The sequence below is a fragment of the Delphinapterus leucas genome, chromosome 1 (genome assembly GCF_059928025.1).
Source record: "Delphinapterus leucas isolate spDelLeu-1000000601 "Yukka" chromosome 1, BTC_Dleu_Yukka2, whole genome shotgun sequence".
NCBI lineage: Eukaryota > Metazoa > Chordata > Mammalia > Artiodactyla > Monodontidae > Delphinapterus > Delphinapterus leucas.
In genome coordinates, this window is record NC_143129.1 from 178185639 (window position 1) to 178199290 (window position 13652).

The 13652-nt window shown below is 47.1% G+C and overlaps 1 protein-coding gene across 8 annotated transcripts in view; it reads left to right on the forward strand.

Annotated features, from left to right (window-relative positions):
* Positions 1-8120, forward strand: part of FBXO42 (F-box protein 42) — a 93310-nt gene extending 85190 nt beyond the window's left edge. For all 8 annotated transcript variants that reach the window (XM_089900284.1, XM_089900264.1, XM_089900288.1 and 5 more), the window contains 4 exons: positions 1038-1134; positions 1616-1672; positions 2577-2693; positions 3207-8120. In XM_089900284.1, the coding sequence (XP_089756410.1) occupies positions 1038-1134; positions 1616-1672; positions 2577-2693; positions 3207-4322 (1387 nt within the window). In that variant the 3' untranslated portion in view covers positions 4323-8120. The remainder of the gene's footprint in view (positions 1-1037; positions 1135-1615; positions 1673-2576; positions 2694-3206) is intronic.
* The last annotated feature ends 5532 nt before the right edge of the window (positions 8121-13652 follow it).

The following is a 13652-nucleotide window of genomic DNA, read 5'->3' on the forward strand; positions in this document are numbered from 1 at the left end:
CCTACAGAAGGCCACCCTCCAAGAAGCAGAGTACTTTTCCTTCTTCTCCTTTATGGCGCAGCTTTAGAGAAGGAGAGAGGTAGATTGACAGGACAGGCGGAAATGGTTCACTCTCCAAATAGGATGGATTGAGGGAATGGGTAGGAGCAAGAAAACTGTGTCAGGCCTGACATCCCCTGTGAGGTGGTTCTCCCTGCCCACTGCCCTCCACCTCTGGCCACAACTGGCAGCCCAGGCCAGGCCCAGAGCAGAGTCTGTCTGAATCACTGTGTGTCTGCTTTGGCGTTAGCAGCAGTAGCGGTCGTTTCCTCTGTGCTTTGAAATGGAAGTTGATGAGCTGTCAGCAATAAAACCATTCCAGATCCAACCCTGTTCCCCCTCAGGGTACTTTACATCTTCTTATTTTAAAACGGTATGGAGGAGACAATGTGAGCTCTACCCTCCAGATGAGAGGGTTTAGGGCTTAAGGTATTGGAGTTCTTACTCCTGTGTTTCTATGTGTGAATAAATGACCATAGAGAGGGGACCGTAAAATAGAGACTGCCATTTAGGAGTCTGTCCTTGCCATACTGGTCCCTTGAGGGTTGGAGATGCCAATTTGTCCTTGATAAAACTGCAGCTTTCATTAGCCATGGTGAAATTACCTTTTGTAGCCAAAGTCAATAAATCTTTATCTCCTGGACAATGATAGAACTGCCTTTTGAATAATTTTTTTCTCTTCCTTGTGGGTTTTGCCTTTGAAAGACTATATCATGACTAGTATCTATTTCCTGCTATCACCAATTAATTAACTCTAACTCTAGGTATTATTGTTTGGCTACAGACATGACTCAAATGAGGCCTTATGGGTCAATGGAAAGAGCAAAGGTTTGAAGCTCTCCTTTCCAGGGAAAGGAGGGGAAGAAAAATATAGTTGAGTGCTAGCTATGAGCATGACACTCTTGGGGGGCATCCTTATGAATGTAACTTCATTTACATCAGTTCTTGTGGTCCCTGAGAGCTCCCAACTGCTTCATTCTTTTGTCCTTGTCTTATAGGAGCAACGACGTCTGGGTCCTTGACCTCGAGCAGTGGGCGTGGTCCAAGCCGAACATCTCTGGCCCTAGTCCTCATCCTCGAGGTGGCCAATCTCAGGTGCTCAGAAATTAAAATAACTATTCAGCAAACACTGTAGCATCTTTCAGTTAGGACAGGAGAGGGAGGAGGGAGGCAGGTAAGATGCCAACATACATAAGCCAAAGAGAATTTATCATTCTTTCTTGCTGGTATTTATTTTTCAACTTCTAATGGGTTATCATTATTTTTGTTGGCTTTATATTATGCCTCTCCTGAAAGCATTTACTTTGCTTTTTTATTTTTCAAGAGAACCCTGCATTTTATGTGGTTGGCACTCTCATGTTAATAATGTTTGATCAACAAAGAATCCATTCAGGTGAATCGTCAGCAATTTGTTTACAAGGATCAGAACTGACGTGGTTTGGGTAATGGAGATCTTATGGTAAATAGAAGACTCTCATTTGGGAGCTGAGTAGACTATTTTCATTTACCACTGAAGTATAGGAGGTCAGATGCCTGTGTCTTTGTAGGTTTATTTTAAATTTCTTCATCTCCCCAGATTGTCATAGATGATGCAACTATTTTAATCCTTGGAGGGTGTGGCGGTCCCAACGCTGTGAGTATTGCTGGTATGGCGTTCCCATGCACACGCTGCTAAGTATTCAAAACTTGCTTCCCCTGTCTCATCTTGTAAAAGTGTACAAGGCCATTTCTGTAGCATTTTTATTTAGAAAATACCTTTTCCACTTTGGGTATGTAGCCTTTGTATTTTCTGGCCTTCTTCTCCACTCTCTTTTTGCGGAGGGAGGCTTTTCATCAGAGACATTCGTCTATTGAATATTCATATCTAAAGTCTTCCTAACTCCCACTTAGTCTTTGGGCTATAAGGTTTGCTGCTGTCATTTTTTCAAGGAGGGGTGGGACAGAAAAGCAGGTGGATAATGGCCAGAGTTCACATGGAATTTATTTAAGAATGCAGATTCAGGGCTTCCCTGGTGGCACACTGATTGAGAGTCCGCCTGCCGATGCAGGGGACATGGGTTCGTGCCCTGGTCCGGGAAGATCCCACATGCCGCGGAGCGGCTGGTCCCGTGGGCCATGGCCACTGAGCCTGCGCATCCGGAGCCTGTGCTCCGCGATGGGAGAGGCCACAGCAGTGAGAGGCCCGCGTACCGCAAAAAAAAAAAAAAGAAAAAAAAAAAGAATGCAGATTCAGACATGCTGGATATGTATTATCTACCCTTTCATCAGTGTACACACACACACATACACACATAAAACCACAGGCAAAATTCAAAACCACTTAAAATTGATTCATGGGGTCACAAGTACAATTTCACGTGCCAGGCCAGTGGTAATATATGAATGAATGAATGAATAGCTAGAGATTTTGCTGTTCTTTCTGAAGAATTCACACACTCTATGACAGACAGCACAACTTTGAGATTCCAGCTCTGTGTGTGTATGTGTTTTGTGACATGTACCACACCTGAGTCCTGTTGTTGGTGCTTCTCTTACAGCTGTTCAAGGATGCTTGGTTGTTGCACATGCACTCAGGTCCCTGGGCCTGGCAACCACTCAAGGTGGAAAATGAAGACCATGGGGCCCCAGAACTGTGGTGCCATCCAGCTTGCCGAGTAAGTAGGGAACTGACAGGCCAGCAGAAGGAGAGATCCTGAACTCTAAAGCCAAATTAACTCATCAGATTTCCAAGCAACTTTGTATGGAAATTGAAAACCCCTTGATGTCACAAAAGAGGTGGACATTGACCATAGCTTTTTGGGTATTTCTCACATACATGAGCCACTAGATGGAAAAACTTAACATGGGCCCCACTTATCCTTTAAGCCCCAGCTTTAAGCATCTCTTTGTCTCTAAAACTTGCCCCAGGGTCCCCCAAACAAATACTTGATTCCTTCCTCCACTCTACCCCTATTCTGTAGATATAATTCAAATGGTAGCACATGTCTCCCTGTAGCAACAAATTGTTCCCATCTATCCCCACATCTAGCCTAGAGGGCAGACTGCAATCTTTTCACCTCTACATCTCAGGTACCTACAAAACACGTGGCACATCCCAGATGCTCATGATAAAATGTTTGATGGTTAAATGAGTGATCAGAACTGAGCACAGGTTTTTTGTCTTCCAGGTAGGGCAGTGCGTGGTGGTCTTCAGCCAGGCTCCTAGTGGGCGAGCCCCACTCAGCCCCAGTTTGAACTCTCGCCCATCACCTATCAGTGCCACTCCTCCAGCCCTAGTTCCCGAACCTCGAGAATACCGGTCTCAGTCTCCGGTAAGGAGTATGGATGAAGCTCCCTGTGTTAACGGCCGCTGGGGAACACTGAGGCCCAGAGCGCAAAGACAGACCCCCTCAAGTTCCCGAGAAGGAAGCCTTTCCCCAGCCAGAGGCGATGGCTCTCCCATCCTCAATGGTGGGAATTTATCTCCAGGATCAGCAGCTGTAGGTGGCTCTTCCTTGGACAGTCCTGTACAGGCTATATCTCCTAGCACTCCATCTACCACTGAAGGACATGACCTAAAAATGGGACTTTCTTTGGCCCCCCGACGAGGGTCACTACCAGATCAGAAAGATCTAAGATTGGGATCAATGGATCTGAACTGGGATCCGAAACCTGCTTCCAGTAGCAGTCACATGGATGGTGTGGACAACAGAACAGTTGGGGGAAGTTTGAGACACCCTCCTGAACAGACAAATGGTGTGCATACCCCACCGCACGTGGCCAGCGCCCTTGCAGGAGCAGTTTCCCCAGGTGCCCTGCGTCGGAGCCTAGAAGCCATCAAAGCAATGTCGTCCAAAGGCCCCCCAGCCTCCGCAGCACTAAGTCCTCCTCTGGGGTCTTCTCCAGGCTCCCCTGGGAGCCAGAACCTGAGCAGTGGAGAAACAGTGCCCGTTCCCCGCCCAGGGCCTGCCCAAGGAGATGGACATTCCTTACCTCCCATTGCCCGGCGCCTGGGCCACCACCCTCCACAGTCCCTAAATGTTGGCAAACCCTTGTACCAGAGTATGAACTGCAAGCCCATGCAGATGTACGTGCTGGACATTAAAGACACCAAGGAGAAGGGGCGAGTCAAATGGAAAGTATTTAATAGCAGTTCTGTGGTTGGACCTCCCGAAACCAGCCTGCATACGGTGGCACAAGGTAGGGGTGAACTCATCATATTTGGAGGACTCATGGACAAGAAGCAGAATGTGAAGTACTATCCAAAAACAAACGCCTTGTACTTTGTGCGAGCAAAGAGATAATATGTTCTAAAACCCTTTCCCTTCCTGTGGCTTTTAATTTGGAATTTTCCAGCGTGCAAGCATTTGGACTGAGAATTGAGAAAACAAGGGACAAAATTACTCTCATAAACCAAACCCCAATTCCCAACCTCACTCACTCCAGGCTGGGATCAAATCTCCATTAAGAAAAGAATTATATAAATATATATTATATAGCCAACTCTGTTTACAAAGAGGGAGAGAGCTCCGTCCTGGTTCGGATAAAATTGTTGCTGTGTTTTAGCAGAGGCTGTGCTGCCTGTTTCTACTTTGCTGACAACTAGACCAAGAATTTAGGGAATAGATGAATACCAGAACCTTACTGAAGAAACTGCAGAGCCACCTGTAAATCTTATTTGGCCTCCTTAGAGTTAGAAAAAGAAAGGGCATGTGTAAGATGCACGACTAGAGGTTTCAGATTCCCATGCTTCAGGGGCTGGCAGGGTAAAAGTAACCTGTAGAAAACTGTTCTCCTCCCCGCCCTGCCCCGCCCGCAGAGGACCTGTGAAAACTTCTCTTTGCTGTAATGCCCTGTGCCTGGCCCTGTTCTGCTCTTTGTGACTGAGGAAAGTTACCCAACAAGGGATTTTGTTCCACGTTTGTGTGCCGGGATCATCCTGAAACAAAGTTTATGCAGAAACACCTAGTGTCCATTGGTTTTTGCTCTCTCCATGTTTCAGAAAACATTCTGGTGTCTTGATTGTGGAATTTTCTGACAGTCATATTTCGTTGCAGTTGCCAAACACCACATTTGTTCTCTTTTTCTTTCCCTTAAAACCTGATCCTCAGAGGCTGCCTTTGCTATTTATAGGCTGCTTTTCTTCCCTCCTCCCTCCCTCCCTCTTTTTCTTTAATATGTGGATTTTTTAAGCCCTAAAACCTTTCGCACTTTCTTTTATTAAGCTTGGGTGCCCAGAGAAATCTCTTAGAAGTATTTCTGGAATCCTTTTTCTGGTGTCACTAGGGGACCAGTAGGGAATTCTGAGATGCCAGTATCATGAGAAATCCTTGAAGCATCAAAAGATACTGTTTTACCTTACGGGCTTCTTTTTATTTCCAAGGCACGTTGGACACACCCATCCGTGTATGTTTATGGAACGTGGAAATGGATCTTGGGAGAGAATCCCAATAACAGTTCCTTCTAGAAATGACTTTTGCCCTTGTTTGTGACATGCATTTTTCTGCCTGGCTGTTGACTGGTGATTGGGTTGGATATCATGTGCTTGGCCTCTTTGATGTGTGGCTGACCTTGGGAGCAGCTCCTTCTTTGTCATTGTCATGTTTACCTGTCACCCAAACAAGGCTTGGGTTTTTACTTTCATGTCATTTCTGAGATAAGGTATAACCAACCAGAGCATTTTCTTTGGTTGACACAGGAAATTACAAGTCACCAGTCTCTAAACCATGGCCTGGACATAGGAGACATTGGCACCACTTAAATGTGGATTTTTTTGGTGATTTCTCATCAGTAGAAAGAGGATTTTTATTTTGCCTTTAGGGTTTAAATTTCAAAACACGGCATTTCTCATCCCCACACTCCCCTTTTTCTTGTTAGCATTTCCCAAGCGCAAGCCTGCTACAGCTGGCCCTGGGTCCTGGCTCTCAGCCAGCTCTTAGCAGTCTGTCTGATAAGTCTGTTTTCTCCTGTTAACGTCATGTTAAATCCTTTCCCCTAGCCATTAGCTCTACAATGTGGTCTTGGTGGGAAAGCGCCCCTGGTGCCAAGCCCAGGAAAGGGCCAGCTCATGGGGAGGGGTATGTGTTCCAGAAACTGCTCTATGTGCTCCCTTAGATGAGGAAACTACCATGTGCCTACTTACTGTGGTGTCCAACTGCTCAGAGCTCAGCACTTAGCTTTCCAGACTCTCTGCTCTGGGCCTGTTGCCAGTCCTTCTTTGGCAAAGACTGTTTGATCGTGTGGGGGTCCTTATTCAGAAGAGAAAGCTAGCCTAGAAGATCAGCAATTTTGGCATTACTGCTATTGCTGAACCTTGTTTATGACATTGCATTTGTGCATGGACAGTGCCTCCAAACTCAGTTCCTACTTAAATATAAAGTATTTGGAAGCCTGCAAGTTCAGAGTCTCAACTTTGTAATCTTTCCTTTTGTCCTGTGGCCTTCCTAAGCCAGCTGTTAACTTGTTGGTTACTTCTACTTTCCGCAAGTAGGCAGGCAACAGAGATGATGATTCTCTTAGAAAGTAACCTGGCTCCTCGGAACTCCATGGCATCCCAGTATTACCCACGCCACTTGGAACCAGACTGTCTGTTTACAGCTCTTGAAGAAGAATCTGCCTCTTCCGCACCTGGTGGTGTGGGTCCTGGTGGCTCCTGGGCGTTGTGGTCGTGTATCTTGGGAGAGTGACTCAACATAGTCAAGGTGACTGTCTCCTCCAGCCCTTGTGAAGCCGCCCCACGCAGTGGAACTTCAGGCGTCTCAGCTGAGGTGACCATTTCCACGGCGCCATGGATGCTTCAGTCAGATCAGATTTAACCACAACTCTGGTTTTGACATGATGCCGACTTTGTCTTAAAATTCACGGAGGAAAATGAGGCAAAATATTTTTTTAAACCCTCAGGAGCACCTAAAGTAAATATTTATCCATATTTAAGTATTTAAAATACATTTTGTTTCTACTTGAAGCTTTAACCCCCTTCCATTCCTGCAAGTGTGCCTTTGAGAGCCCCCATGTCACATTGACTCCACTGGCCACCTCATTGACGTCGTGAGAATTTTAGTCTCTTCCCGTCCTCTTGAACAGAGCTTCCTGTTTTCTCATTTTGCAGGCTGTACAGCAGAGAGAGTTCTGTATTTTTGCTCATGTTTCTGCCCTGCTGCTACACTTCGGTGGTGGGTTCCACAAACCACCACCCACCCACCCACCGCACCCACCATACATTTGGAAGCACACATTTGGTATCAAAACAAGCTTAAATTTTAGTTGTAAGGCAATACTGGGCTTACTCTCCTCCCAGCCCTCTAGAGATTGATTTCATTTTAATGTTTGAGTTTTCTATCAAGAGCTGAAACCACGAACTATCCTAGGAACTGTGTCCAAACTCTTTAAAATAGAAGAAGAGGAAGAAGAAAGGAAAGCAACTGAAGTCTTGACTTTGGAGGACAGAAAGGCACCAGCTGATGGAGAACAAAGGGATGCTTCCTTTTCCTTTCACTTTAATTTTCTGGATTTCCTTCTGCTTTGCTTCTTCAGAGTGACATTCCTGGTTGGTTTGTCTGTCTGTCCTTGTCCTTTTAGTGATCCTGGTATGGTGATGTGCTCTGCTTTGCATTATCTGTGGTCTCTTACCAGCGCACAAGTCAGTGGGGAGGATCTGAACACACCCAGGGGCAAGGAAGCCGAACTTCAAAGCCTGTACCCCATGCAGCCTCCCCATGAACTGCAGAAGGCATGTTCTGCATGGTCACCAGTAAGTGGCTCCCTCCACCATCCGTGTTCACTGTCAAATGAAAGCAACCCTTAGGCATTGGCTCCACTGTACTGTCTCTCTCCTCGCTCTGCTCCCTTCCCACCAACCAGGGTTCATGTCAGTGCACACCTGTTGTGCCCTGACGCAGCTGGTGCTGTGAGTGATGCTTCCCATACAGCTCAGGGGTCCTGGGTGGCTTACCCTGAGATGATCATTTTAGGCACATAACAGTGTAGGAATGAAAAGTGGATTTGATTTCATTGATATTTAAATCTCTGTCGATTTTATTTTTTGTTTATGTTTTCCCCAATGACTTTTTAGCAGTTTAACAAATAAAACAAAATGGATAGAATTGTCTTAACTGTTTTATTAGTATGGAAGAAAGCAAGCTGTGACGAAAAGCGATTGGAGATTGAAGTTGGAAGCAAGGTAGTTGGAAAGTTTCTCCTCCTCTAGGAGGTTGCCCGTCCCTGAGGACGTCATTCAATAAAGCAGCTCTCTCCATCATGCTTGAAGGACTCAGTGTTTCAGAGCCTCAGTACCACCCTGCATTGGAGACCCAAGAGAGGTGATGAGCTTGGAGCGGAGGCCCAGGGACCAGGATGACATCTACGCCATCACTGGCCTCCTGAGCAAAGATGAGGACACAGGGCCTCTGGGTCTTGAAACAGCACAGCAGATGGGGGTTCAGAACACAAGCCCGAGCCCTGTAGGCCTGTGGCTAAGTCTGCCTTCCGCTATTTACTACTTAATCTTGGATACAGGCTTCCTATCTATAAATATAGTTTCTATTTTATAGGATCATGAGGATTAAAGTTGTATATGAAGAGCACCAGCACAGTGCCTGGCACATAATATATGCTTAATAAATGGTGGCTGTTATTTATAATTAGCCCTTGAAGAAAATACGTGATCTTGAATGAAAGTGCTGGGCAATGTGTGTACATCGTTAGGAGCATGGCCATACTAGAGATGATGCATGTCTGCAGTTGTCTGAGTCGGCTTTTACATGTCACCATGAGAGCCTCTGGGGCTTTAGCCTCGAGAGCAGTGCATAGCAGCTGCTGCCATCAGTCAGGTCAGAATATGGTCTCGGTAGCTTCGTCTCCCTGTGGACTGTATTCTTTGGTTTGCCAGTTGAATTCAGCCTCTAGCTCGTGAAGGATTCTGCCTGGATTCAAAGGCACACTTAGGAGTCCCTCCCATCAAGCCTCTTAGATAGTTAGCCTCATCCACCAGAGGGCAGAGAGCAGAAGCAAGAAGAACTACAGTCCTGCAGCCTGTGGAACAAAAACCACATTCACAGAAAGACAAGATGGAAAGGCAGAGGGCTATGTACCAGATGAAGGAACAAGATAAAACCCCAGAAAAACAACTAAATGAAGTGGAGATAGGCAACCTTCCAGAAAAAGAATTCAGAATAATGATAGTGAAGATGATCCAGGACCTCGGGAAAACAACGGAGGCAAAGTTCGAGAAGGTGCAAGAAATGTTTAACAAAGACCTAGAAGAATTCAAGAACAAACAAACAGAGATGAACAATACAATAACTGAAATGAAAACTACACTGGAAGGAATCAATAGCAGAACAACTGAGGCAGAAGAACGGATAAGTGACCTGGAAGACAGAATGGTGGAATTCACTGCCATGGAACAGAATAAAGAAAAAAGGATGAAAAGAAATGAAGACAGCCTAAGAGACCTCTGGGACAACATTAAACGCAAAGACGTTTGCATTATAGGGGTCCCAGAAGGAGAAGAGAGAGAGAAAGAACCAGAGAAAATATTTGAAGAGATTATATATAGTCGAAAACTTCCCTAACCATGAGAAAGGAAATAGCCACCCAAGTCCAGGAAGCGCAGCGAGTCCCATACAGGATAAACCCAAGGAGAAACACGCTGAGACACATAGTAATCAAATTGACAAAAATTAAAGACAAAGAAAAATTATTGAAAGCAGCAAGGGAAAAACAAAAAATAACATATGAGGGAACTCCCATAAGGTTAACAGCTGATTTCTCATCAGAAACTCTACAAGCCAGAAGGGAGTGGCATGATATACTTAAAGTGATGAAAGGGAAGAACCCACAACCAAGATTACTTTACCCGGCAAGGATCTCATTCAGATTCGATGGAGAAATCAAAAGCTTTACATACAAGCAAAAGCTAAGAGAATTCAGCACCACCAAACCAGCTCTACAACAAATACTAAAGGAACTTCTCTAAGTGGGAAACACAAGAAAAGGATCTACAAAAACAAACCCAAAACAATTAAGAAAATGGTAATAGGAACATACATATCGATAATTACCTTAAGCGTGAATGGATTAAATGCTCCAACCAAAAGACACAGTCTTGCTGAATGGATTCAAAAACAAGATCCATATATGTGCTGTCTACAAGAGACCCACTTCAGTCTTATTTCTAAGTGGTAGAATTATAGCTAATTTTAGTTTTTTTTGCTTATGTATATTCTGTAGTAACCACAGGTGTTTCTTGTGCAATAGATATATTAATATTTTTTTAAAAACATTCAAAAGAAGTCAGATTCCATCAGATTTAGGTCAATTTCCTGTGTCTCCTACATTTAAAGGATAAAGGAAGAGAAGGACACCAGTTTTCATGTAGGCAATAAAAAAAAAAAAAGAAAAGGCACACTTAGTATCATTTGGGGGCTGATGACATGAGTCTGCCCACCCGTGTGGGAGCCTAGGAGGAGGGGGGGTGGGGCTACAGCCCTGAAGCCACTTGCTGAGTATGTGCCAGTTTCTCATAATTCTGGGTCTTTGCGCCAAGCACCGTTATGTTCTTTTCATTCAGTGCATACTGAATGTTAACCTTATCCCAGGCTCAGGTGCTGTAAGCCTGCAGGTCTCATCCTGTCTGCACAGTTGTGTTTCCCAAGCTGCAAGATGAAACTTTTCCATTTCTAACAACGTGTGGTCTGATGCTCTCTGTTATGTTTACTGTACTTTGAGGCATATAGCAAACTAGACCATGGTGTGAGGAAGGGTCTTGGGTACAGAGGGCCCATGTGCTGGGAGGTACTGATTTGGTGGTGGTAGGGATAGAAGGATTGTTTCGAATGCTTCCACAGTTGCCCTTGCAGAAGGGTTGGGCTTGCTCCTTATGGCTCTATTGGGCTAAACAAGGTCCAGTAGGTAGAAGCTCTAAAGAAGGCTCATTGGGAAGAACTTTGTACCGTCAGAGCTCTACGTAAATGAGAGGAACCAGTGTGGCATCACTGGAGGAATTCAAGCATTGCCTGGATAGTCGGACTATGGGATGTTGTAGAGGAGGTGATGTTCGGTGGGTAGGGTGCTAGTTGTGATTGGTGGTCCGGGAAGACCCCACATGCCCAGCCTTCAGGATAGGTCAGTCCCATAAGGCTCCCTGACAGCTTCCTAACTCAGTCCATCTGTGCCAGGGGCCACGCTCCTAACTACTGATGAGCAGGCTCCTGCTCTGGAAGCGTCAGAGCATGAAGATAGCAGTGTGATTGACCCCACGTCAGAGGATGTGTGGAGCAGAGAGGAGGGAACTTGCCAATTTGAGGAGAAAGCTTAATGTCAAGGAGAACACAGCGCAGAGAAGAGCCATGACTCAACCCCAGGCCTTGCAGGAGTTGGCAGCCAGCAGTCCCGTGCAGTCCCAGCACAGTACTCCCTGGCCACTTCCCTGGGCACTAAAGGGCCAGAGGCCTGTGTACATTTGGGTCTGAATCACAGCACCCAGCCAGCGATAGGGCAATGCCACACTGTCCTGTCTGCTTCCCGCATCTCTACAGCTCTTCTCCAGCTGGCCCTGTGGGGAAGCAGTGCAGGAATCACTGACTCCAACAAGGAGACAAAGGCCTTACACGTGCTATTACTACCCTGAGCTGGCTCCTCAGCCTAAGACTGCCTCACATCACCCTCATCCGGGGAACCTGGGAAAGACCAGGCTGTGAGTATCCTCAGGTCCAGGTAGTACAGGAGGCATCACCTTGAAATCCTGCAGGCTGGTCTGCTTGTAGTGTCACCACAGGTGACTGGGGTTTACCCTTCTTACCTCTTCCGGGAAGAGGGGAGCATCTCCAGCTAAAGTCTGCCTTCTGCTCTCAATGGCCGTAACTATCCCTTTCTCCCTACAATATACCATTGACAAAAGCAGTCCAGCATTCTTGTGGATTCTTTATGAGGTAATGATTTCACTATTGATGGAAGTATTCAAGCAGAGACTGGTAAATTGTATGGGAGGTGATGACAGAGATGATTTATGCATCAGATCGATAATGAGACCAAGGGACCTCCGTATGCCCTTTTAATTCTTGAGACGTGGTTCTGTGGACTTAGAACTTCCCAGGGAGGCTGCAGGACAGGGACATAGGCACAGACTTTGGACCAGGAAAGACCTTGGTTCAAAAGCTGTTCCTGTCTCTTTGAGCTGGGGCAAGTCATCCCACTTCTCTGAGCCTCAGCTAAAACGGTTATGATGCCGCTGGCTTCACAGGTTAGCAGTTCAGCTGGAGCCAGCAATAATTGCTAGTCTATGGCCTGGGTGTGATTCCTCAAAAGACCACCTGGGGGCACCCTGTGAAAGGCTTCAAGTCCTCCTTGACACTATGAGAAGCAGTCTTGAGAAGGAAACTAAATGGGCTAGAGGAGAAAATTGCCCATTTCTCCTCCACCTCTGTTGGTAAAGCCTGGGGAGGACCCCTTCTCTGGCCTCTGCCACACCTCTGAGCACCATCTCGAAGCTGGCCGGCCTGCCCTCTCTGCTCCAGCCCCCGGCTGTGGGAAAGCCAGTGTTTTCCCCATGGGGTTGGGCTCTGGGCCCGGGCCCTGTCAGTATGCACAAAGCTGAGCTGAAGTTTTAGATGCCTGAGAGGCCTGGCGGAGTGTGCCATGCCCCTACCAGGGAGACTGTCCGCCCACCCACTGCAGGGAAGAGAAGGAGCGCTGAGGGCCAGGCCTTGTCAGACAGAAGCCTGGGAGGAAGAAGGAAGCTCCTGCTCTGGGGCCCTGGGACCTGGGCTGCTGCCCGCTCATCGGCAAGGCCGGGAGGGCCCAGGACTGCCCTGGGGATCACTCATTCTCAGCACATGTTCCCTGAACGTGGACTGACCCCTGAGGCACTGGGCACAGATAAAGCAAAAAGAGGCCTGCCCCTGGAGGAGTTCACAACCTCATCACACACCAGGGAGTGTCACCTTGGCTGAACAAAGACTACAAATCCTGAGCTTCTGAGGCCAAAAGACAGTCCAGTTATGTCATACCAAAAGATGAGAAGAGGGTGAAGTCAGTAGAACAACCAACACAGCCAGCAGGGGGCAGGACAGTTGAGAAGAAGCCAGAGAACTAGGAAATTGTTCTTGTCCTGGCCTCACCCTGCTAAACTGAGGCAGAGGGCAGATGAGGACCGAGCCTTTCTGGGAGATCCCAGCTCGGGGGGGGCCCAGGCCTGGCCTCTGGCAGGCAGTAATGCAGAATATGCAGACCTACAGGCCTCAGACTGGGAAGACAGACTCCCTGTGCTCCAGGAAGGGTGAGAGAAGCTGTGGGGAGTCTGGCATGTCCAGAGGAGCCGGTGTTCAGGGCTGAGGACAATGCAGAGTGACCAGAGGTCATCCCCTCAGATGTAGCAGGGACAGAAGCTCATGACCAGGATCCACAGTGGGAGGAGAGAACACCTCTAGCAGAGGCCAGCATGGACGAGGCCATGGCAGAGGTACAGAGGAGAGCTCTCTCTGGAGCAGGAGGCCCACAAAGGCCCAGGAGGGATGACATCTGCGGGCTGTGTACCCCACCCGCACTCCACCATGCCTCCCCGCCACCCCACTGAACACGAGCCCCAGGGCCAGAGGAGGGGGGGGATGAAAAGGAACAGCCTTGTGAAGACTGAG